The following is a 26,838-nucleotide window of genomic DNA, read 5'->3' as shown; positions in this document are numbered from 1 at the left end:
ACATTTCTTCATTCTGTCCAAAAAAACAATTAGGAGGTCAAACCTGCTCTCTTTTATAAATTTTGTCTTACTTTTGATCCTTTTTGTACGTAGCTTATGGTTCTATCTAATTTGATATTATTTTTTATTTTGTTCATTTTGATGCTTTCAAAATTAACTTATTCGTTGTCGGAGTGTTAAAAACAAAATTTCAGCATAACAATTTAACTGTTTGTTAACATTCCTAAAAACGATTTTTCACTCAACATTGCAGGTATATTTGCTACCATAACTTTTATTCTAATTAATTGCTGTCACAAAGAAAAAAATTCTCAAGATTTGAAGAAGAAATCTGAGCCGTTTGTTACTTAAACCGCCTTTTTTACTGCTACTTAGTCACAATTTAATGTCATATGCATTTTGGGTGCTTCAATTTTTTCTTCTTTTTGATGCTTTCACATTTATTGATTTTTGGAAAAAGTGAGAAGCCTCCTGTTCTTGAAAGCCGATTCGAATTTGCTATTATTTGACCCAGCTACAGCTCTCATATTGTTTTCTGCTGCGAACAATTTAGCATTCTTGTGGCGGCGTTTTTGGCTCAAATTGAGTGATAACATGATTTTCGATTTTTTTGAAACAACCACAGTTTTCAAATGCTATTGTCAACAATTATTTCTCAGTTGTGTAACCTCATGCGTTTCTGTTGACAGAACAGCTGTCAGTAGTCATTAAATCAACCAGTACGTTCAAATTGCCTTTTCCTTGCTGTTTTTTTGTTTAAGTGTATACCAGGACTTGTCTTGCGATGTTTATAATTTCTATAAGCAGATTGACTCATTTCACCATGTTTTGACGCTTGTTTGCGCAACTGTCAAAGTTCTTTCTGACTTCTATATGCTGTTTAGCTCCCTCGTTTTACGAAGGCTGTTGCAAATAAATCTTGAAAGAAATTGACAAAATTTTGTCAACTGACATTGTAGGCTACATAATCGGACGATTTATGACAGTTATCAACATAATTGTTTCAGCGTTCAGTATTTTTCATTTCTGAAACAATGTTTTGTGCCTAAATAATAAACGTTTCACTGATTACACGTGACATTGAGCCACAACTTCTTACTGTTTTTGGGTTAGTTTTTGATTATCCATGCAAAACAAGACAACTATATTGATTTATTAAAACTCTTGCAACTTCTCAAGCCATATTTACCAATATTTTTTACTAAAACGTTCGTTTTGTGAAAATTATACAATATGAAAAACAGTTAACTTCGAATCAAACGAAAAACAGTTAACTTAGAAGAAATCTTTGTTTTTTCAAGGGGTTTTAGAAAAGACTGATGAAGCTTAATCAATAAGGTCAATTATGCAATGAAATGCAAAATAAAAGGGTTCGTTTTTACCTCCAACACGGTTTAGGAAAACTGATATTATCATAATTTACGCTCAACTAATTTTTTTGTAATTGAAGACTACTAAGGTTTTCCGGTTCCTCTGAAAACTCAAATACTTTTTCCTGTTGTTTCTGTTTCAAAGGTCTGCTAAAAAATTAGCTTTTCTTGCAGCAGCCTAACAATATTTGGTGCTAAAACAAATGTTTCCGAAATATCATTTTTGATATGTTAATTTGACATAACTGCGAAAGTGGGAACGTCCTGAGCCATGAACAGAACATACAAGCTTTGTTTTTTTAACAGTTTTTGGAAGTGTTCCAATGCCGGGGACGTGCTTGTTGGTGATTAGAGATATAAAAAGAGATAACAGGGAATTAGAAGTACGTTTTATTGCTCGGACGGGTTCCTTTGACGAACTAATTTTTTTTAAAAAAAGGAAATTTTTAATGGTTCAGACACTATAATCTCTGATGATAACAATCAAGTACACGTGTGTGCCAAATGAGCGACAAAAATGAGCATAACAAAGAAATTATGCTCAGTTGATCAAACTTTTTTCCACGGTGCACAGGTACAAAAGATCCACCAGGCTTTATTCTGGTATTGAGTTTTTCATATAGGACCCAAATTACTGGAAAACATTCGATGTCTTAGAACAAACGCAAAAATGAGGTTCACAAACAAATATTAAAAAGGCTCTATAGTCTGATCATGGATGGTTTTTGATCGGCTTTGTTCATTTGTAATAGATTAAACATAGTTGGATGGTTAGTTAGAGGTACAAATTGATGTATTTTAAAAACAATAAACTTTAGTCCAACAAAGACAACCAATGAGAAAAATATTTCTCTTCGATTGGTTCCCCAGAAAAAAAACCTAACACAAGAAAACTAACCTAAAAATTCGTGGGCAACTCGGGTCAAAAAAATCTTTAAGGTGAGTTTTAGATTAAAATTGGGACCATAATAAAATAAAATTTTTAGTCCTGATAAATGTCATTGCAAAATCACTAAAATTTGAAGTACACCTGTTGGAAGATGCTCCAAAATAATTATTTTAATTTTATATTCGATACCAAAAATTTTTTTTGGTTTTCCAAAATATTTCACCTCATTCATGGGAATTTGCCATGTCAAGGTTCAATTGAATTCATTGGTATATTTAGATTCTAAAAACGTATAATTATATTATTTAACGGGGGAAACTCAACTTCTGCAGAGGTAATAAAACCTGACCTCAAATGTATTGAAAGAACATAAAATTGGCAAATCCATCAACTGACAGCAAAGAATCAATTGTTGGACTGGGAAGAATACTCTTGAGGAAGAATGATTCCCTGTCTGAACACTATTGTCGTGTTCAGTTGTACGAGTCAAAAAATCAATAAGTTGAACTTCAAATAATCGTTAAAATTGAAAGTTTGCAAAAAAAAGCTTATTTTTAGAGTGGATACGTACGCATAAAATAAGCAAAAAAAATTAGGATTAACGTACAAAAATTTCACAAGATTGGCATGTGAAACGAGTCCCGTGCTAGTGGGTGCTATTTTTGTTTTTGGTATTGGTCCAATAGGTGCTCTCATGATCACAATACTTGAATCAAAGAAACTGAGCGAAATAAAACTGATTGGGTTGAGAATATTGGTACAATTAGACTAAAATGGTGAAATGAAGAGAGTTTGGTTAAGGAACTGATTGATGATTCATAAATACGCGCAGAATAGCTCAACAGTTTTGAACCGTTCTCAATATTCAAACTAGCGACATTATTAATTAAGTTAATAAGCAGCGGTCACCGCATGACGCAGTGATATTTTATTGGTATATTTTGGGATATTTAAGCTCATCAGACCATGAGACAAACTTCTTTGTTGGAGGATCTTGTTATGAAAGTAAAAAATTTTACTCTTATGCAGAATATCAAGTTTACACAACAGATAGTCCATTTTTCTTATCAACATACTGAAAAGTTTGAACTCTGAAAATGATCATACGAAAAAACATTATATAGTTCTATAGTTGAGCAATTTGGGCTCAGCAGGAATGGGTTACTATCCTGTAGGAGTGATACTGGTTCCTAAACAGTTTTAGAGGCCGATCCATGGTTAACCTTTTTTTGCCAGATTTTTAATGAATATCCAATTCTAGAATGTTTTTATAACAAAAATTTTTTTCGCAAGAATCTTGTGATAACCATTTTGCGCTAGGTTTAGTGTTATAGGGATTTTTTTCTACAACTCTCAGGTTTATATATTCCTGTTATATTTTACAAAAATTTTTAACTCTATCGAGATTTCTATTAGAACACCATTTTCTGTCAGATTTTCGTGTTAATTTCTCGCCCAATGTATTCCACAAGAGAAACACTTTTGAGCAAAATTATTTTGAGATTACATCTTTCCTGCCACATTGGTGCAGGTTAAGTTTCTTTCTACTGACTCTGCAGGAAAACAAAAATGCCGTGTTTATGTTTGAAACTTTTTAACACATGCCTAATATAACTTATTTGCAATAAATAAAAGAATGTATATATCAAGAGTAGAAATAGCGGTTGAGCTCTCAAGTTATACATGTGATCTCATGATCGCTTAAGTATCTATAGTACGGATCGGCAGTATATGTGACTTAGTTCAACTAATTGCAATATAGAATATCTATTCTGTTTCCCGTCCCTCTTAGTGGGCATTCCCATCCCTCAACGGTCGGTAATGTAAAATTTATATAAATATATGAATATCGGAATTGCTTACCTCTGAATTGTGCTTACCTCTGTCTTTGTTTCACAAAATACATAGAAAAAATGTTGTTAATATCTTGTCTTGAACTCAAAAACGTATGATGCAAAAATTAAGTTTTGTTACGCTCTCGGCCAAACTTTAAGATTATAAAACAGATTTTTTTCTGAGTGAAATTTACTGACCTCTTATTTACCCAATTTCAATATTTTCGTGAAAATTTCCCTTATGCCAGCCAACGACTCAAATATGTCTGAAAAAACCAGATGCCAGGGTGACAGCCACTGGTCCAGGTGACAGTGGGGGCCCAATAGTTCTAGTAGACGACATCAGGGGGAAGAGAGTGGCTCGATGCGCTTACGGAATGACCTCCTGTGCTTACTGTGATGGTAGCGGAGGGCTGTATATGCGGCTGTCAAATTACAGACAGTGGATAAAAACAGCCAAAGTGAGAGTTCAAGCATGATAGAATTTTGCAGGTTAAGCGCGGGTCGGGGTAAAATTTGCTGAAATTGAAAAAAAATTAAGTTAATTTGGCGCAATATTTTGAGATAAGCAAATTTTTGTAACTGAGAATGTGAACTTTAATTACCAGATTTTGCAAAGCAGAGAAGAAACCCTCAAAGGACATAATCGCGCCCAAGTTATTGAGAACTCTTTTGCGAAGAAGAAACCCGGACCTTGCTCACAGTGAGTTTCAGCGCTGTACCATTGACTCTCAATTGTAACCATTACTGTACCAGACAAATAGCAGTATAAATACTTTTGCCAGTCTGCCCAGAGTCGATTAAGAAACATCCCAGTCTGTCCCTTTTCTTCGCAGCCTCATTTACATTATTGGTGAACACTGCACAGAAAGTTTCACATCATCAGACTGTACATACAAGGAACATAGCAAGTTTTGAAAATTTCGAATGACTTACATCATGCTTAAAATTTTAAAAATAGCGATTCCCTCAAAAACTATTCTAGCTCCAACAATATCATATGTTGGTGCATTTACATCCTTGCTGTGGAGTCAGAGGTCTGTAGCGGAAGTCAGTGGAGGTGATTTTTCAATGATTGCAATTTGGAATTCGCGGAATCAAAGCCTATCACTTTCTTTCTCCCCTTTTTTCTATTACTTAGATAAAACGCTAGGTAGAATCTCTACGTTAATTGACGCATCTAATCACGAGATCCAACAGGCAGAAATGAAAATTGAGAAAGTAACTGAAATGATAATTAGTTTTATCATCAAGCAGGGCGTGTGAACAAACATCAACGTATGAATTGTTAGGCAATTTGCGGACCAAACTAGAGGGTAAAATATATGAGCTAAATAAATCAGTTTGCAAATATGAATCCAGAAAATAAAATTTCCTGTATCGCTAAAAATCTATGGCTATGTTCATGTATCACTTTCCCCCTTTTCAGTATTTTCTTGTTGCAGTTAAATGAAATCTTCCAGCAAATGAAATTAAAGGTGAAATTAATGTCAGTTTTGTAGTACTAGATTTTGTACTGTAATTCAGCGCGTCTTCACCGGTTAAATAGCCTTTAAAGTAACTTAATTAAACGTAACTCCGGCACTTACAGTATTGAGGTAATTATCGCTCTATTGGCTTCTTGATATCTCCATTGACTTCCCTTTGGCGTCGTTCAGAATATACTCTAAAAGCGGTTTTCTGTTTTTGTCTTCTCACAACTTTGGCCAAATTATTGCTTCGCACTGAATCCCTGTTTTCTTAGATCTTGGACTCTCAAGGTGTGAGTGTTTATTTTTTTGGCTAGAGAGCTGCTGGGTGGGAGCATTTCAAACAATCCTCCGAGAATTTACAAAATTCCCTGTTTCCTTTTGCAATCAAGGCTGCCTGACAAAAAATCTGTTGCTGGCGGACGTTCTGCTTTTGAAGTTGGTCAGCGGACATTTCTTGATTCAAGGAAACGGTTTTCGGCATCTGTAATCTACCGCGTTCTCTGCGGGGTGCGTACTTTTTATCTACTTCCATTTCGTGTTTTAGCAGTCCCTCCACTCATTATTTGGCAATGTTTAGAATGACTTGACTGAGTCTTCGTCTAAATAACCCGGGTCAAAATCGGCAGATTCTGCCAGATTCTTATAAGAATATGCATTTTCTTGCAAGATTTCTACCAACCATCTGGTCTCGACTGAGGAATGATTTGATATGTATTTGTATGGCAAGTCAGTGGTGTTAGGTGTGCAATTCTTGATTAGCGGTGTATTTGGTTTTCAGCTCAAGTGTGCTTCGAAGCCCGAAAATAATTCTCTCTTTTAAATTCCTATAGGTAAGTCAAAAGTGACTCAAATAGGTTTTGAGTTCATATTAAGCGAATTAAAGCACTTTTCAGATTCTTTGATAATCTCAGGCCCTCTTTTCTGTTTCAAACAGTTCCTAATCGCAATTCACTTGGTTTTTTATTTATAGCTGCTACTACAACTAATAATTCAATTTTTTTGTTTGTAACAATTAATTTACCTGACGTTCAATTAAATGTCTAGCTTGATCTAGTTGAACAGAAAGGACCTCCAAAATTAAACATCAATGGTTCTGAATATCTTTTAAGGTTTCGTCTACAGTTTTTTCAGATCTTTTAGAAGTTGGATAATTAAAAGATTGGATCTTTTCCGTTTTTACCCCCCCCCCCCAGTACGTTATGCGTCCCCAGTTAAAGAACACGTGCCATTACATAGTTAATCATTATGTATTAATATGGCGCGTGCGTCTGGGAGTGCAAAAATTATGCGCCCAATAAGCAGGGGGGGAACAAACGGAAAGATCCAAAAAATCTTATTGCTATAATACAAATTTTTTTCTTTTTTTGTTAAAAATTTGTTCCTCAAAACTTCACCGGTTAAATTGCCTTTAAAGTAACTTAATTAAACGTAACCCCGGCACCTACAGTATTGAGGTAATTATCGCTCTTTTGGATTCTTGATATCTCCATTGACTTCCCATCCGGGTCGTTCGCGTCGTTGAGCATATACTCTAAAAGCTGTTTTCCGTTTTTGTCTTCTCACAATTTTGGCCAAATTATTGATTCGAAGAGAGCTGCTCGGTGCAAAGATTTCAAACAATCCTCCGAGACTTTACCAAATTCCCTGTTTCCTTAAACAATCAAGGCTGCCTGACAAAAAATCTGATCCTGGCGGACGTTCTGCTTTTGAAATTAGTCAGCGGACATTTCTTGATTTAAGGAAATTGTATTCGGCATCTGTAATCTGCCGCGTGCTCTGCGGGGTGCGTACTTTTTATCTATTTCCATTTCGTGCTGTTTTAGCGGTCCCTCCACTCATTATTTGGCAATATTTCGTAAGACTTAACTGAGTCTTCATCTAAATAACCCGGGTCAAAATCGGCAGATTCTGCATGATTCTTATAAAAATATGCATATTCTTGCAAGATTTCTTCCAGAATCTTTCAAGATAACATTTTTTCTGCCAGAATGATGCAAGATAAACATTTCTCTGCCAGAACCTTGCAAGATAGCAATTTTTCTGCCAGGTCTTGCAAGATAGGCAGTTTTGCAAGATTCTGGTAGAATCTTTCATGATAACCATCTGGTCTCGACTGAGGAATGATTTGATATGTATTTGTGTGGCAAGTCAGTGGTGTTAGATGTACAATTCTTGAGTAGCAGTGTATTTGGTTTTTAGCTCAAGTGTGCTTCGAAGCCCGAAAAAAATTCTCTCTTTTGTTTTCCTATATGTAAGTCAAAAGTGACTCAAACAGATTTTGAGTTCATATTAAGCAAATTCAAGCATTTTTCAGTTTCTTTGGTAATCTCAGGCCCTCTTTTCCGTATCAAACAGTTCCTAATTGCAATTCACTTGGTTTTTTATTCATAGCTGCTACTACAACTAATACTTCAATTTTTTTGTTTGTAAAAATTAAATTACTTGACGTTCAATTAAACGTCTAGATTGATCTAGTTGAACTGAAAGGACCCCCAAAATTAAAAATAAATGATTCTGGATATCTTTTAAGGTTCAGTCTACAGTTTTTTTAGATCTTTCAGAAGTTGGATAATTAAAAAATTGGATCTTTTTCGTTTGTGTCCCTCAGTACGTTAAGCGCCCCCAGTTAAAGAGCACGTGTCATTACATTGTAAATCTTTATGTATTAATATAGCACGTGCATCTGGGAGTGCAATTATTATGCGTCCAATAAGCTGGGGGCGGCACAAACTGAAAGGATCCAAAAAATGTTATTGCTCTAATACAAATTTTTTTACTTTTCGGTTAAAAATTTGTTCCTCAAAACTTCAACGGTTAAATAGCTTTAAAGTAACTTAATTAGACGTAACTCCAGCACCTACAGTATTGAGGTAATTATCGCTCTTGTGGCTTCTTGATATCTCCATTGACTTCCCATCCGCGTCGTTTGCGTCGTTCAGCATATACTCTAAAAGCTGTTTTCCGATTTTTCCTTCTCACATTTTTGGCCAAATTATTGCTTCGCACCGAATCCTTATTTTCTTAGTTCTTGGACTCTGAAGAATTGAGTGTTTATTTTTTTGGCTAAAGAGCTGCTGCTTGGGAGCATTTCAAACAATCCTCCGAGACTTTACCAAATTCCCTGTTTCCTGTTACAATCAAGGCTGCCTGAGGAAAAATCAGTTCCTGGCGAACGTTCTGCTTTTAAAATTGGTCAGCGAACATTTCTTGATTTAAGGAAATGGTTTTCGGCATCTGTAATCTGCCGCGTGCTTTGCGGAGTGCGTATTTTTTATCTACTTCCATTTCGCTGTTTTAGCAGTCCCTCCACTCATTATTTGGCAACGTTTCGTAAGACTTAACTGAGTCTTCATCTAAATAACCCGGTTCAAAATTGGCAGATTCTGCAAAATTTTTATTAGAATATGCATATTCTTGCAAGACAACAATTTTTCTGGCAGAATCATGCAAGATAAACATTTTTCTGCCAGAACCTTGCAAGATAGCAATATTTCTGCCAGGTCTTTCAAGATAGGCAAATTTGCAAAATTCTGGTAGAATCTTTCATGATAACCATCTGGTCTCGACTGAGGATTGATTTGATATGGATTTGTATGGCAAGTCAGGGGAGTTAGGTGTACATTTCTTGAGTAGCAGTGTATTTGGTTTTTAGCTCAAGTGTGCTTCGAAGCCCGAAAAAAATTCTCTCTTCAGTTTCTTTGATAATCTCAGGCCCTCCTTTCTGTTTCAAACAGTTCCTAATCGCAATTTACTTGGTTTTTAATTTATATCTGCTACTACAACTAATACTTCAATTTTTTTTGTAAAAAATAATTCACCTGATGTTCAATTAAAAGTCTTGCTTGATCTAGTTGAACTGAAAGGACCTCCAAAATTAAACATAAATGATTCTGGATATCTTTTAAGGTTTCGTCTGCAGTTTTTTCAGATCTTTCAGAAGTTGGATAATTAAAAAATTGGATCTTTTTCGTTTGTGTCCCCCAGTACGTTAAGCGCCCCCAGTTAAAGAGCACGTGCCATTACATTGTAAATCTTTATGTATTAATATAGCACATGCGTCTGGGCGTGCAATTATTATGCGTCCAATAAGCTGGGGGCGGCACAAACTGAAAGGATCCAAAAAATGTTATTGCTCTAATACAAATTTTTTTCCTTTTTTTGTTAAAAATTTGTTCCTCAAAACTTCAACGGTTAAATAGCTTTAAAGTAACTTAATTAGACGTAACTCCGGCACCTACAGTATTGAGCTAATTATCGCTCTTTTGGCTTCTTGATATCTCCATTGACTTCCCATCCGCGTCGTTTGCGTCGTTCAGCATATACTCTAAAAGCTGTTTTCCGATTTTTTCTTCTCACGTTTGTCCCCGTTTGTGTCCCCCCGTACGTTAAGCGCCCCCCAGTTAAAGAGCACGTGCCATTACATTGTAAATCATTATGTATTTATATGGCACGTGCGTCTGGGAGTGCAATTATTATGCGCCCACTAAGCTGGGGGGCACAAACGGAAAAGATCAAAAAAACTCTTCTTGCTATAATACAAAATTGTTTAGTTTTTTGCTAAAAATTTGTTCCCCAAAATTTACTTCCGTTTCCTGATTCGAAGCGATACACCACATATGATATAAAAATTTCTCAGTCAAAATTATTGGTTATTTCGTCAGCGTTCGCATGCAGTCAGCGTTTGCATGCAATTGCATGCAGTCAGCGTTTGCTTTCAATAGAAGAAGCGATCAAGACGCACTGTAGAAACGGCCCCAGTTGTGTAGAAGTGGCTTCCGAGTCATTTCTTTAGTCCAAGGTTGGTGCTCATGTATGTGCTCAATCAAGGCCGAAATTGGAGATCGTTTCAATACAATTGTAAGCATTCGCTTACTTCCCTGAGGCGGGCTCCACTGTTTGTTGAATGACCCAAAATCTGTAATTTATTTCAACCAGGGTCACCAATCATGCAACTTTTTTGATTTCGAACTAAAACATATATGATTCTTAGCAATCATACTAAGTCATATATGATTTGTTTGAATTCTTGCTAGTCATTCAAGTATCATATGTAATTTCCTAGAAATCATACAAGGATCATACCAAAACTGTAAAAGCCTAAAAACAGTATGATTTTCTTTTTTCTATTGATGCTCAAAAAATTTTGAAAATGCATAGAAGGTTATATATGACACATAAAACATTGGCCGGTGCTACAAATTCTCGTACAAAGTAGTCAGTGGACTTGTGGAATTATTATATTGCATTTGAAATCCACATTTGATTCTTTGTGTGCGCTTAAGAACAACTTTGAAATTTAAACATATTCAGAAAACGAGTTTGCGGTTAAAAGCAAAAAAAATCATCTTTTATTAAAGAGCATTTTTAGGTATAAACTGGCTTCAGAGTATATCAAAAAATTGTTTATCTATTTGGAATTAATCATTTATTTAGTCTCCTACTTTGCAGTACCTGCAAGAGGAGATTTTCAGAATAGATTAGTAAAGGAGCTCCTGAAACGGGCAAAAGAAAACAAGATCAAATCAATACTTGAACTCATCCAGAAAAAGAGACAACGTCCGAAAAACAGTTATCAAAGCACACTGGACCATCTATCCTTCTAATGTTCTTTACCAGTTCCTATATCGTAGAAAAACCAGACAGCCATCATCCAATGACTTATTTCCAGCCGCTTGCTTAGTTAATTCGGGGCAAAAGTTGAAGAAACAACGTCCTAATCGAACAACTAAGCCAGCCGCTCACCTAGTAAATTCGGGGATCAGCTATGAGAAAGACAAGAAAAACAAATGCAAGTTACACAGCTTTTATCTACTGAACAATCTTAATCGTTAACAACAGTTTACACCAAGAAAACGTTCATATTTTTCACATTCACTCCACTGATATCGTTATCAAAATTAAGTTACGGTTATACAACTAGCGACATAATACGTGCTATACGCGGTTTGGTTCAGTGGTTTTAAGGTTGAGGTTAGCATAGCACATTTAACTGCTTCTTATTATTCCTTCTGTATTTTATTTCATTCTTCAAAACACTTTAATTTTGTTTTTGAAGACAAGTTACTAAATGTTGCAACTGCACTTTTTCTTACCTTCCCTCAGTTTATTTTAACGCGTCTTAACGCTTGGTTTCTTGAACAAAATCACATTTTTTACAACTAGCGCATCTCTCTATTTCTTTGATCAAATGAGGCGCAGCAATTCAATCCCCAACATGAGCGCAGCCCTACTTTTATTTTTTCTTTTTTTTGTCTGTTTATTTATTTTCTTTTCTACTCTTCCCACTCTCAAAATTTTTTACTTCTTGAATAGCTAATCTTAATAACAACTTTTTTACCTTGAATAAAGAATTATTGATACCTTAACACGCATAGAAAAACGACGAACTAATTAACTTCAACGAGGCTGGTCAAGAACACCAATAAAAAGAGTAAAAGCAAGAAGAACCAGCAGAAGACCTTCCCGGCGCTTGAAATGGCTCCCAGCAACAAGAGAAATCAATTGGTTTTAAAGGAAAAAGCTCTGTAAAAACAGGACCCTAAACTCATTTTTCCGAAATTTCGAACTTTCCATTTTACCTATTGATGCCTTTTAAATTGATTGAACTTGATTGTACATACATTAATAATAACTTTATTTAGTCTCCTACATTGCAAATGATGTTGTACGTTAAGGTCTCTTGGCGGATTACAAAGTGATGACGGGAATTAACATAGTGATGCCGAACCGAGTAAAAATTGACAATAAACATAAATGGTTTTTAAAAATATGAAAAAAGATGTAAGGTTCTTGGTAAACATTTTGGGATCACGTATGATCTCGTGGTAATCATACAAGGATCATATATGAATTCTTTGGTTTCACTCAAGGATCTTACAAAAAAATCAATCATGGTCAGTACTAAATCATTTATGTTCCTGGTAGGAAATCAGAAATGCTTTTACCCGGGATGCCTATTTCATGCTGATTAGATAAACTATTGCAGAATTGCGGCAGATTTAGGGAAATGATCTTTTCTTCTTTGAGGCTCTCTGTGTGGATATAGCTCTGCGAAAACAAAGCGCTAGCCGGCATGCATAATTCTGTGGTATCTTTTATTCCCGTTGTGGCATATTTAACCTTGTCTAATTTCCGAGAAATTTATTCAAATTCAATAGAAAATTAAATTACACAATTTTTAAGCTTTGAAGTTTTTGGTATAATCCCTGTATGATTTCTAAGAAATCCTTTGTGACCCTTGTATGACTACCAATAATTCATTCAAATCATATATGACCTAGTATGATTACTAAAACTCATTCATGACCTTGTACGAAATCGAAGAATGTTGAATGATCGGTGACCCGGGATTGCAGTAAGCTATTCGTATCAAATTTTACTAGTTTTTATTTTGTGTTGAACGTGAGGTGGCGGCTGTTGATGACTAATTTATAAAGCTAGTTTGCTCACCAATTACACATAATGATTGAGATCATTGTTTCATAAATATGTTCTCCAGGAGAATTGAAAAACGGAAAGCAAGAGCGCAACTGATTATGAAAATTCTTTAGGCAAAAAGGTATGTTTGTTTATTTGCGTAGTATCTTTTCCCTTTGCAAATCTGGATAATTTCCGACAGTTTCCCCCCTTTAGTGGGTGAATGTTATTTGCAGCTCCCATAAGCACGTGCATTCTTCTACATACTGATTTTTAAACTATAATGGCACGTGCTCTGTTACTGGGAGGCGCACAACGTACGGGGGGGGGGGTGGTGGGAGGTACAAACGAAAAAGATCCAACTACAGTTTAACTTAGAGGTGCAAATGTTGTGTTTAATGGTATATGCTTATGCGACGCACGATATTTCGGTCATTAATGGCATCTGCTTCCAATATTTCCTTCAAAGTATCACTTTCAATACGTTCAAAACTTTCAAGTTTTTGTGTGATAGGGGATATTGAAGGGGAAAATAATGTTAGGGGAAATAACCTCCGTATTGATTGTTTGCATCGATATATATATATATATATATATATATATATATATATATATATATATATATTATGTACATAAATGTATATATATATATATATATATATATATATATATATATATATATATAAATATGTATGTATATGTATATATATATATATATATATATATATATATATATAATATATATATATATATATATATATATATATATATATATGTCCTCTGATATCTCATGGAAGACATTGGTCGCCAAAGAACGTTGGTGAACATTGGTCTTCCCATCGATGAACATTCGTCCTCCAAATACTCATGGAAAACATTGGTCGTCAAAGAACATTGGTGGCCCATTTTGTTGAAAATGTTATTGGTTTTAAGTTTTTAGCTGTTTTTTGCTGGGGGTACCCTTTGCTGTTCTGCTGACAACGTCGCATTGCATGTACGGCCAGTAAGCATTCAACGCCATATCTGTCATGCTCCAGGTTCCAGGTTGTGTGGCGTGGATTGCTTCCACATAGACTTTTTGATCGAACTTGGTATTTCAACTCAATCGTCTACGCAGACGCATCCTGACTTTACAATTATTTCCTCCAGAAATTCTGTACGTTGGGCGATATTTATTTGCATCTTTTTCATTTCGTGTGAGAATAAAGTCCCGGATCTCTTTGAACACCGCATCTTTAGAAGTGAGGCTAGCCAGGGGTGTCTTCGTAAATATAATCGAGAGGGCAAAGTTAAATGCGTCGTCATACAGATCAGGAGTTGTTGGTGTTGCGCTTGAGTTGCTGTTGTTAGTGTCCTGTGTTTGTTTGGAGTCTGTCGAAGGACCGGCATTAACGGAGATTTGGATTTTGCGGAGCGTGTTAGATTTGATGACGCTAAGGGTTTCATCATCAGAGTTAGACATTGTTAAAAGATATGAGGCAACTGGCAATTTGAGTTATTTTAGAGAAATTGGTTGAACTGTTTTTGAAGGGCGATTTCAACAAAACGCGATTTATTTGTGTTTGCTAATTATTTTGACTAGGAATGGAATTTAGATTATTTTCTGTAGAACTATCAGCTTTAGTTGGAGTAGTGTTATTTACTGCTTCAATTCGCTTTGCGAATTCCGCAAAAGTGTTGTCATAATCTGAGTTATTTAGATTTACCTCAATTTCGTGTTTTTTTGCAATGCGAAATGAATGCCATTCTCCCCGTTAATTAGAAAGCGTTTCGCGCTGTGTTTGATAGCATCTAATTTTGCTATTATAAATTTTTCATCGTAGGTCGAAATTTTGGCAGGGTTTTGTTGCGGCTCTCTAAAAACGCAATCTACTAACCCCAGTGCATCAACAATACACGCATAACTCTAGTTTGTTGAAATTATAGCGTTCTTCTGTTTTTCTACTGTTTGTAAATTTTCGTGAGTTAGCTGCCCTAAAGGCACTCGTAGTCCTTGACGTGATGCGTCACATTCGATACTGGATTCTAATTCAGAATTGAAACAACGGTTTTTGGTGGAAGTTGCGATCCTAGTTTTTAATCTATTGAATTTCTCTGCTTGGATTTTAGGCCCGTCAACTTTTAAGTTTTTTATTAAGAGGCGGTCTTAGTAGTTGACATGCATGTGGCACGTTCGGTATAATTATTTCAAAATGATCAACCAATCTTAAGAATGAAGGTAAAATTTTCCGGATTTCCGGTAGACTTTAACATTTGGGTTGCTTCTTGTTTATTGCAAAGTGATGTCATACCCATTTGTATTTTGTGGCCCATATATTTGTTTTCATGTTTAGCCAGATGGAAGTTTCCCAAATTAATTCAGAGATTTTTTTCAACATGTTTTTAAAGGCACTTTTTGACTAAAAACAATTGGTCGTCGTATTTTTTTGGTGACTATGCGAAAGTCATTGAGAAAACAGAACGTTTAATCTAGTCTTATAAGTGTTCAATCAATGGCTTTCTGAAATCCGGCGGGTATATCAGTCAATCCGTTAAATCGCGTTTTGAGGGAAATATGTGCCTCTCGTATCCCTGCCTACAACGTTGCAATTACAGTCCCGGGCCGTATCTGTTGCAAATTAAGTGGGCTCCAAGCGTAATGCAAATCTGTTATTGTCAAGTAATCTTTATCCTTTGGAGCGGTAGATTTAGGTGTTTGGGATATTGTTTGTAATAGAGAGTTTATGATTTTGGCATCTGAGATCTGTTTTTGTGGATTCATTTGTTCAGGAAATTTCAAAATAGAGCTAGTTATACAGATTGGTTCTTTTTAACAGACGACGATAAGAGATACAAAATTTTTGTCCGAACTACTTGAATATTTTTCTATAACTCCTTTTTTTAACAGTTTTACGAGTCTAATTTCGAATTTTGGTTGAAGATGAGTTAGTATTTTTCGTTCTTTTTGATTATTTGCTCTAAAATGTTTGTTGAAATTTGATTTGTAATGATTTTCAGATTTTGCAACGCAAATTATGAACACTGGGAATTCTTCGGCTATTTTCTCTTTACTTGACATCGATTGTTAACTCAATTTAGTTTATGTTTTGTCAGCGATTTCTACTTCATCCAAATTCCAAGTTTATCAAAAAAGATCTCTACCAGAATCGTATGATGAGCATCTGCTACTACAATAAAACATACTTCTCCGATAGTCCAATCATTATATTTAACCGCAGTTTTCAAACATCCGAGTGTATCGACTATTTTGTTTGAGAGAGTTCTAAACTCGTTAATATTTTTCATGGTCCATTTCGCATTTATACAATCTTACATGATTTGTTTTGGTCAGTTTCAAACTTACGATTTAGGCAAGCGGTGCCCGATTCTAAAATTAGTGAAAAAATCAGTGTTCCGGATGGTCAATTTCACGTCCATAGGTGTAAATACGTTTGTGAGCTGATTATAAGTTTTTGCAACTTATTTAACTACGGAAGCGTTGCAGTCAGGAGTATACGTTTGATTGTAATTTTAGACGTTAGGTACTGTGTTTTTTATTTAGTTTTCAGTTTCAAAGTTATCTACTTGTCTATTGTTGACGTTGTTTCTGAGTTCATTCAAAAGAATTGCGACATAATTTGGCAAAATGGTTTTCCATTCCGCCTTGATTGCATTCCTTACCAATTATAGGGTATTTCTATCAATGGATTGAGCTCCAATTTGGCCACAATTGCGACGCTTTTTGCTACTTCTCTCGTTGTTGAAGTTGTTGTCTCCGGCATTGTTTATATTTTGTGATTGTTGATTTTGTGTTTTGTTCGCTCCGCAAAAGAACCGTTGTTTTATATTGCATTTGCGCTCTGCGAATTGTTTGCTGCAGTACTTTGTTGATTTATTTGACCCATCCCTATTTTGATTGCGATGATCAGAGCTTTCTCAGGTGCCACTGTATCTCGAAGTAGATAGCGTTAATTGTCAGTGTCAGACATATTTGTTATAAAGACGTCTCTGATTACCTCAATTTCACAATGAGGCACAAATTTACAGTTTTTGGCGATTTCTTAGATTAAGAAGTCAAATTTTTTTGGCCGATTCTTTCAGAATAGTATGTCAAACTATAATTATTGAGTTTATCATAGGTCAAAATTTTGGCAGGGTCTTGTTGCGACTCTTAAAAAATGTAATCTATTGATCCCATTTTGAACCCGGAAGGTGGTCATTTGTAAACCAAACGGTAACTGTCTTTCAACCCAATGTGTCAATATGCTATTTTATAACTCGTTTCACCTATGTTCACTAATAAGTGATAATAAAGCTCTATGATACATGATAAATTGAAATGATGTTCCATAAATTTAGTAATTGAGGTGTTTGATAGATCAAGCATTGTTACACGCATAATTCTAGTCTGTTCAAATTATAGCGTTACTCTGTTTTACTACTGTTTACAAATTTTTGTGAGTTAGCTGCTCCAATGGCGCGTGTAGTCATTGACGTGATGCGTCACATTTGATACGGGTGTCTGATTCAGGATTGAATCACCGGTTTTGCAGTGGCATTAGCGATCTTAGATTCTATTTCATCGAAGTTTTCTTTTTGATTTTTGGTCCATTCAAATTTCCGTTTTTTTAAGAGCGGTCTTACTGTAAGACATACTTGTGACAAGTTTGGTGTAAAATTTTTAAGATGATGAGCCAATCTTAAACATGAGGGTAGTTTTTACAGATTTCCAAGAGAGTTTAATACTTGGGTTGCTTCTATTTTATTGTGAAGTGATGTCATAACCATTGATGTATTTTGTGGCCCAAAATTTCGGTTTCAAGTTTAGCCAGATGACATTTTCCTAAGTTAGTTCAAACAATTCCCTCATCAATTTTTTCATGGCACTTTTTATTTAATAGCAATTGGTTTTTGCATTTTTTTTATTAATTATGAGAAAGTCATCGAGAAAACAGTAAGTATTACCTGGTCCTATTAGTGGTCAATCAATGGCCTTCTGAAGTTTGATGGGTACATCTGTCAATCCGTAAAATCCCGTTTCGAGGGAAATATGTGCGTGTCATATTGCTACCTACAATGTTGAAATTTCAATTGCGGGCCGTATCTGGTTGCAAATCAAGTTCGCTGTCAGCAAAAGTCAAATATATTGTTGTTAAATAATTTTTGTCCCTTTTGACGATTTGTTCAATAGTTTTTGTTGAAACATGATTTGATACAATTTTTAAGGTTTTCCGAGGCAATTTATCAGTCTTGGAAACATATCAGCTATTTTCTACTCACTTAACAGTGATTACTTTATGTTCAGTGATTACTTAACAGTGATTACTTTACTCACAGCTTACTTTATGTTGCGACTTTGGTTTTTGTATGATGCAAATTCCAAGTTTATCAAAAAAAATCATTTCCCAGAATCGAACAATGAAGATTCGCTACTACAACAAACCTTACTTTTTTGATATTCTAATCATTATCTTTGACCGCAGTTTTCATGCATCCCAGTGTATCGACTATTTTTTGACATAGTTATAGACTCTTTAATCTTTTTCTCAGACCATTTCGCATTTGTAGAATCGTACCTGAATTCTTTTGTCAATTCCAAAAATAAGGTTTAACAGGCGCTGGCCGAATCTAATATTTGTGAAAAATCAGTGTTTCGGATGGTAAAATTCATGTCCATAGGTTTATTTAGGTTTGTGAGTTGATTGTAAATTTTGCAACATATTTATTTTCAGATGAGTTGTAGTTAGAAGTAAACGTTTCATTGTCGTTTTATATGTTACTTAATGTGTTTTCGATTTATTTTTCAGCTCCAACGTTATCTACATGTCTTTTGTTGACGTTGTTTCGAAGCCCATTCAAAACAATTTCGACATAGCTTTGCAAAATGGTTTTTCATTCAGCAATGATTGCATTCCTTACCAATCATAAGGTATCTCTTTCTATGGGTTGTGTTCCAATTTGGCCACAATTGCGACACCTATTGCTGCCTCTGTCCTTGTTGAGGTTGTTGTCTCCGCGATTGTTCATTTTTCGTCCATGTTGATTTTTTTATTATTCGCTCTACAAAAACAACCGTTTTTGTTATATTGTTTTTGCGCTCTGCGAATTGTTTGCTGCAGTACTTTGTTGATTTATTTGACCCATCTCTACTTTGATTGCGATTCTCGGAGCTTTCTAGGGTGCCACTGTTTCTCGAAGTAGCTAGATTTGTTTGTCAGTGTCAGACATATTTGTTATGAAGACAAAACTGGTTACCTCATTTTAACAATGAGGCTCGAAGTTACTGGTTTTGGGCAATACATTTTGAACTGTAGATTTGTTCTTCTTCCTTCTTGAGAAAAAATTTTTTTGTTTTGAAAGTGATGTTTAGAGGACGAATGAAGGCGTGTTCAAGCATTTCCCATCATCGTCCAAATGTGCGATCATATGTTTCCTCATGTAAAATTTTTTGTGTCAATACCTGTCTCTCCTCGGTTCCTATACATAATTATAAGTGCTCTCCTCGGTTCCTAAACACAATTTGCAACAAATTTTGGTCGCACATTGTCCTTGCTTTTTTGTCCGCAAAGGATTCTAGCCTCAATCACTTCTCGACATTTTGTCTCCAACTGAGATCAAAATTTTGTGTTTAAAAGTCTCGCTCAGATTGTTCCGAAGTGTCCTCAATTGGCTCTTTGTAATTGGGTTACATTTGTGGAGTTATTTGTTTGGGTTTTTACCCCAGAAGACAATCGATTGCGATGCTTTCATTAGACAGGATTGTTGATTTGAGTTGAACACTCTACTGTTCACATCAATTTAGGGGCTCCGAGAGCGGTCTTTCCCATAACTGGTTGGATTGAGTTGATCTTTTTCGTGATAACTCTCTGTGCGCTCACTGCGCCATGTTGTAACTACCAAGCCAGTTAGCTTAAATGCTGACTTCGAATTTTTTGTATTGAGTATTTTTGTTTTTTAAGTTGTAGTGACTGATTTTAGGTTGACTGATTTCGTGGAGCGAAATGACGGATTGTTTGCTTCGGAATCTAATTCCGATCCAAAACAAACTTTGGCTTGATTTTGCTGGGCGAAATCACGTACCAAAATTTTTTTTACTGTGACTTGTTTTTCAATTGATGAGCAATTGTTTGATTGAATAGAGCAGGGTTTTGCTTTGCGGGTTTGAAGAAAATTTAGATCAACTGAAATTTGGATTAAAATTGAGAGTAGTGCAACTAGATTAAATCCGAAAGGAAAGAAACTAAAAATAGTTCACGTCAATCATGAAAACAGTTCTAAACAAAATTACAAGATGACGAACAGAATAAAATGTGACTTCTGCCACAGACAAAGTTTCATCAGAAAGGATTTTAAAATTGATCAACTAAGTGAAGTACTCAAATGAACTAAGTTGTGGTCATTGAAGGGCAAAACAATGAGTTGAAACGAATGATTTGGCCTGGGTATGACAGTCTTTTCTAGATTAGTGGTCAAAAATTCTATCTGGGGATGTTACTTTTTTCAGTCTTTGGGATCACATAGTGGGTTGCACTACAATAACAAAAAAGACTAGAGGCTGACTACTTCAAAAAGATTGCGAAACACAGGAGTTGTAAGACATGTAAACTCCGCCTTGCTAAAAAACTGAATATTACTCTGTTTATTGCTGCATCTTATTTTTGAGGCATTTTAAAAATTTTAAAGCAACAAGGCTTATGCCCACTGAAGTACAACAAAACATTTTGTTCCAAAAGAGAAAATGAAAGAAATTGCTAATTGCATTTATCTGAATGTAATTTTTTCAATGTGATGTTCTTTGGTTTGAATGCTTTACTTTTTCACTTAATAAACAATCATTCAGAATTGTTGCTTGATTTGATGCTTGAGGAGATATCAGAAAAAGAAAATAAAATTATTAATCATTTTTTTTAACGAAAAAGCAGAAATTTACTTTTTTGGGCTCTTCTTCGATGTTTTGTGTTAAATATAAAACTAACGAATATAATGTGAAAGATTGGACAATGGTGAAACATTGGACAAGCCCTCTGATAATGGAATTTATAACCAACGGCTCCTGATAATATAACAATTCAAACCGCTGGCCCGTTAAAAGTTCTAACGAGGAAAGCGCCACTAAGTTAAGTAAATAGAACTTCAAAATCAGGTTAGCATGGAGACACACAGGAAAAAAAAATTATCGAGGAAAAAAAACAAATACGTTCAAAAGAGTTCGAGATAGAATGGACTTATTTTATATTATCGAATACGTATTCAAATGAGTGATATAAAAGGTCAGTCAATGAGGTGCAACTAAGCAACTAATTTTGGTTTGTCTTTCACTCAAAATATGTTTTCATCGAAACTTAGTGAAACCGTTAACACAAAACAATATACAAAACAAAAGTTTTTCAAAGAAAAGAAAGTTTGAAAAATGGTATATTTGAAAAATGGTAACATATAATAGTAGCTCGATCTTCAGAGTTGCTGTAAAATGTTCTGGGCGTCATGAAATGCTGCATGTAACGAATACTTTCAGAGTAAATCAAAAGTCTGTCTGACTTTGATTAACCAACTCCTGCAAGACCACCAAGTGGAACCTCTTGGTTGATTTTCTCTCAATCTATTATTTACTCCAAGCAACGACGACCCATCGAGAGAGTAATTTTTGTTGTTTGGTTTCTTAAAATTATTACCAGTTTCTTTCTTCTTCTGATATCTCCTCAAAAATATCAAACAACTCCTCCGAGAGATTGTTTTTTTTTGAAAAGTGAAAAACATAAAGCAATAAATTAAAAAACATCACAAACAAAAAAATTTTATACTAAGTTACTTGTTCTGAAAGACTTCACCATTTTGTAGTACTTTTTACCAAAAAAAAACATTCAAAACAGACGTACACAAAATCGTTGCATTTTAATCCTTAAACCCCCTTAAACCCGCTGTCTTTTTAAGTCCCCTGTGGAGATCTTGTTTGTATAAAATATCAAATTGAAGCATCTCTGAACCACACAATTATTTCGAGTGGTCAAACTCACTTCCAAGGTACTAACAAACTTTTTTCTTCGATACCAATGGTTGAAGGACAAGTATGAGAACATTTTATTGCATTTGGTAATTCAAACAAATCTGCTTTTATCGTTATTTCTAGTAAGGATTCAGTAGCAAAACTGATTATGCAGACGGGCCTTATCAAAAATTTATGAAAAGTAAAACAGTTTGCGAAAACTTTGCAAAAGACTTTTTTGAGTGCTTACCCTTTCCAGTTACTGTTTTTCTTGAATGTACTTCAGCTGCTGTTTTTGTCTCGTTGCCGTTTCTCCTCACTTGGCTTTGATTCGTTGTTGTCTACCTGAACGTTGATGTCCTCTCAAAAATTTGAATCTGGTTGTCTCTGTGGTACTCAAACAATGATAAAGGAGTAACTTGTTCTAGATTTCGGTTTGGTTTTTTCAATAGCTTAAAGTTTTTTTTAAAGTAAGCTGAGACTGAACATTTATCGATCGGTTGCGTTAATAATGAATTGTGTAAAATTTGAAATTTGAAAAAAAGTAAGTTGAGTTGAAAAAAACGAACGAAACAAAATTATCTGCATTTTGTAAGCAGAAAAAATATATTAGTGTTTTAGCTAAAAAAAATAATGATTTATTTACCTCATCAAATTTGACTAAAGACAAGGGTAATCGAGACCGACAGAATCCAAACTCGTAGCCAAAATTTTTTTATGAAACCCAATACAATTCGCATAGCCAATAAAAATAGGTTTATATAATAAAGTAAAAATTATTTTTTTCCTTTATTAACATCACGTGATGATGAATCAGAAATGGGAATTCTTTACATAGGAATGTCAGGTAGTTACAAAATTATCGACAAAAAAGTCAATTTAATGGCATGCTATCAAGATTTTTAGGCTAACTTAAAAGGCTAACTCGTAGTTCCGATAAGCGAGCTTTAAAAGACACTGATAACCTTTCATTGCTGTGATTTGGAGTCTTTTAACCACAGCAGTGATTCATGTTACCTGACTACGGCATCTGAAATATTTTTGTGCTCAGTAAACGAAAGTCAAATTGTTTACGAAATTCTTAATGTCTCTAAAATAAGCCTTTGTGCCTTTCTGCCTCTAAAATAAGCCAATTTTTGGCTCAATGCAAAAAATGATGTCTAGCAGCTTAAAGTATTGTCTGTATTTTGTGAAGGTATCGAGCTCGTAGTCTGCGTGTTTTGGTATTCCAGTGCAATCCACAGCAAAACCTTCTCGACAAGAAGATTATGTAAAAATAGCCTTTTTTAATCCAAAAAGAACCGAGCAGACTGATATTTTCAAATTAATATACCTTCTAATAAGTTGCTGAAAGAATTGTAAAAACTTTGTTTTTGAAATTTTGGCAAAGGAAAATGGCGAAAAAGGAAACATCAGTTTACACAATTTTCGCCCAGAAACTTAAGAAGTGAAAAGCACTTTTTTGAGTCAAAATTTATTAAGAGAAACGACACTTATTTTCAAGGAAATTTTAATTCCAAAAAATTAGAGCAGAATTTTAAATTTCAGAATTTTAGAACAATGAGAAACAAAAAATTCGAAAAAGGAAACATTCAAAAATAATTTTCTCAAAAACAGTTTTAAGAAAAACGAGCTCTTTAGCAACAGGTAGTTAAATAAGACGACACTTATTTTGAATAGATTACATTTAACATAAAAACTTAGTAAAAATACTTCTCCTACAAAAAATAATTGAATAGTTTCAAAGCATTTAGTAAATTAATTTAAGAGTTCTGGTGTTCTCGGTCACAATTATTTTTGGAATGTCAATTGTGTGCATTTGGCACTACAAACGTGAAAATTTTTGATTTAAAAATCTCTTTCAGCTAACCTTGAAACATCTTTGTTTGTTGGCGTAAATAGGAAGACAATGAATTGCCTGAAATCGAAAGCTATTCACAGGCCTAGTTAAGTAGTTGATAAAAGGTTTAGTTTTGGTTGATACTTTACTGATTTCACTTCACATTAGAAATAGCAGTTTAGATTATAGATAAGATTTACATTAAATGTGAAATAACTTAAAAAGTTATTAATGCAGGTGAATGGAATTCCTGGCGTTGTAAGGATTTCGGATTCAGAATTTAACATGATGAAAGTTTCAAAAAACATAGTTCAAATAGTGGAGCTTTCAATGATATTTGGACCCTCTTGGCAAAGATCTTGCAAAAGAAGTTGAAAGAGGTCGTGAAATATGAACAGTTCGAAAGCTGAACAGTTCGAAAGCTTTTTGTTCTTTATTTTTCAATAAATGTCTCAGCATGTTTTGAGAACATGTCTTTTATCCGCTGGTGATTCACGCCACGGAACTACAGCATTTAAGATAATTGTTGTGCTTCAGTGAATATAAACCATGTTGTTTACAAATTTCTTAAACGTCCCGAAAATCAGCTGGTACAAACAGCAGCAATAATTTTGATCTTTTTGCAGCTAGATAAAAAAATTCTAGCAGCTTGTCGTATTCTCCATATTTTTTGGAATAATCGGACTAATAGTCTGTGTTTTTTTGTTTTTCAGGCGCAATCCACTTCATAAGATAGTTAATTATTAGTGGTGTTTACTATTTTTTACATTCATATTGCCTATTTTTAATATCCTGATTGGATACTATATACGAATATTATGTCAATGCTTCCTTCTGATTGGTATAATCTAAATTTGAGTATTATTTCTGAAGGAAAAGATATTGGGGTAAGTAAAAGAAGTTTTAGCCGACCTGAAAAGAACTGAAGAAATATGCAAAACGAAAAGTTAAAGAGATTTCGTACTATCTTATTCCAAGCTCACATTTCACAAGTTTTTGGCGCGTTTTAAATTTAAACCAACGAAGAGGTCTGCTTTTAAGAAACGGGTAGAGTTCAAAAGAGATAACTACTTTCCAGAACCGAAACTCAGATCTCAAAAATCTAAGGGATCCAAATAACATAAATTTCAAAAAAAACATAAATTCCGATTGAAAAAATTAGGTAAAAACAGTTTTTTTTAAACATAAATGAGCAAACTGATTTTTTTCAAATTTATGAAGTTCACAAAAAAAATTGTAATATTTTTTGTTTTTCAATTTTATTTAATGGAAAATTGCAAAAAAGAAACATCAGCTTAATCAATTATCGACTTAAAAAACTTATTTGAAAAACTTTATTTGAGGGAAACGACAATTGTGTGCTTAAAGTCATAAAAAATATTAACAAAAATTACAAAAAAAGTATTTCTTAAACTGACTTTTTGGAACACTGAGACATAGAAAAATTGGAAGAACAAAATGTTCAAAATAAACTTTGTGTAAATAAGCTTTTTGAAAAAATAGTTCTTTTGCAAAATGGTAATTAACTATAACGACTTTCATCTAACACCATATAACTCTATGTGAAGTTTTTTCGTTTAGGCTGGATCTGATAAGTAAACATTTTTCTAATTATTATCTAGGATGGTTTCCACTAATTTAATAAATTTAGTTTGAGAGGTTTATTGTTCTCGCTCACAATGATTTGACAGATCGATTGTGTGCGTTTTTCAAAAAAAACGTGAACAGTTTTGGTATTCAAATTTTAGGTTTATGAACATCTTCGTTTGATAGCTTTGATAGAAAAACAATGAATTTCTTGAAGTCGATAGTTATTCACAGCCTTAGTAAGTTGATAAAAAATGTCAATTTTTTGTCGATATTCTGCTGATTTCACTGCCCTTTTGGAAGAAAGGATTTCGATCATAAATAGGAAGAACTACATCAAGTGTAAATCTATTTCCAAAATTAATAAAGCAGCTGAATGGAATTCCATACATTATACAATTTTCGGATCGGAACCAATACATAAAGGTTTTAAATAAACAGCAATTCTACTTATGCAATTTAACTGGAAGGCCAAGAATCGAATCTCATTAACTGATGCATGATTTTCGAAGGCAGTTCAACTCAGTCTCGCATTGCTCAACTCAGCCTACTTAGTGAAAAACGACGATTGGAAAGTGTTTCTAGTGATTATATATATATATATATATATATATATATATATATATATATATATATATATATATATGTATATATATATATATATATATATATATATATATATATATATGTGCGTGTGTATATATAAATATATATATATATATATATAATATATATATATATATAAATATATAAATATATGTATGTATATATATATATATATATATATATATATATATATATATATATATATACATGTACACACACACATATATATATATATATATATATATATATATATATATATATATATATGTACATATATAAATATATATAGATATATATATATATATATATATATATATATATATTCCCCTTGCTCACATTATACTACTGACCTCACTTTTTTAAATTCCGAGGTTGAAGTCTTTTTTAGGTGTGTTTGTAGAGGTGTGGTTTTTACTGTGGTGATACCTGAACGCAACCCATTCAAAATTTTTGATTCCCTTTGAAAAGGAATGGCGAAAATTGAGATCGATGACAAAATAACAATACTTCATTGGACACGCCCTGACCCATTTCCTGGATTTGGTTGATGAAGCAGCGTAAACTTGAACGCACACAGGGGTACGGTGCGTTCGAATTACACTTCATACAACATGGCTTCAGGAGGCCTGGATCAAAATTACCCAACATTGAGCAGATCAGCCACAACGTCATTGTGCTGATGAATGAAAATACTGTAAGACAGAACCGAAACTCTAAATTTTTGAAATATAGTATTTAAAGGTTAAATTATACGGCAGGAAACCCAACCCAAAGATTTTTTTAATATACTTTTAAGGGGTAAGAGAATTAAGCAATAACTTGGAAAATATCCGTAAAGGGTCACCATTTACCCTCGCAAAC

The 26,838-nt window shown here is 34.0% G+C and overlaps 1 protein-coding gene across 4 annotated transcripts in view; it reads left to right on the top strand.

The window, feature by feature from the left end:
* LOC142338616 (cathepsin G-like) overlaps positions 1–26,453 on the top strand; it is a 78,811-nt gene extending 52,358 nt beyond the window's left edge. For 2 of the 4 annotated variants that reach the window (XM_075388450.1, XM_075388448.1), the window contains one exon: positions 4,343–4,988. In XM_075388450.1, the coding sequence (XP_075244565.1) occupies positions 4,343–4,573 (231 nt within the window). In that variant the 3' untranslated portion in view covers positions 4,574–4,988. Of the gene's footprint in view, positions 1–4,342; positions 4,989–26,365 lie in introns of those variants that run through there. The other 2 variants (XM_075388449.1, XM_075388451.1) reach the window with 2 other exon arrangements.
* The last annotated feature ends 385 nt before the right edge of the window (positions 26,454–26,838 follow it).

The sequence above is a fragment of the Convolutriloba macropyga genome, chromosome 4, assembly GCF_964194025.1.
Source record: "Convolutriloba macropyga chromosome 4, txConMacr16.3, whole genome shotgun sequence".
NCBI lineage: Eukaryota > Metazoa > Xenacoelomorpha > Acoela > Convolutidae > Convolutriloba > Convolutriloba macropyga.
Note: the sequence above shows the minus strand (reverse complement) of the source record. Positions and strands in the feature narration are given on the sequence as shown.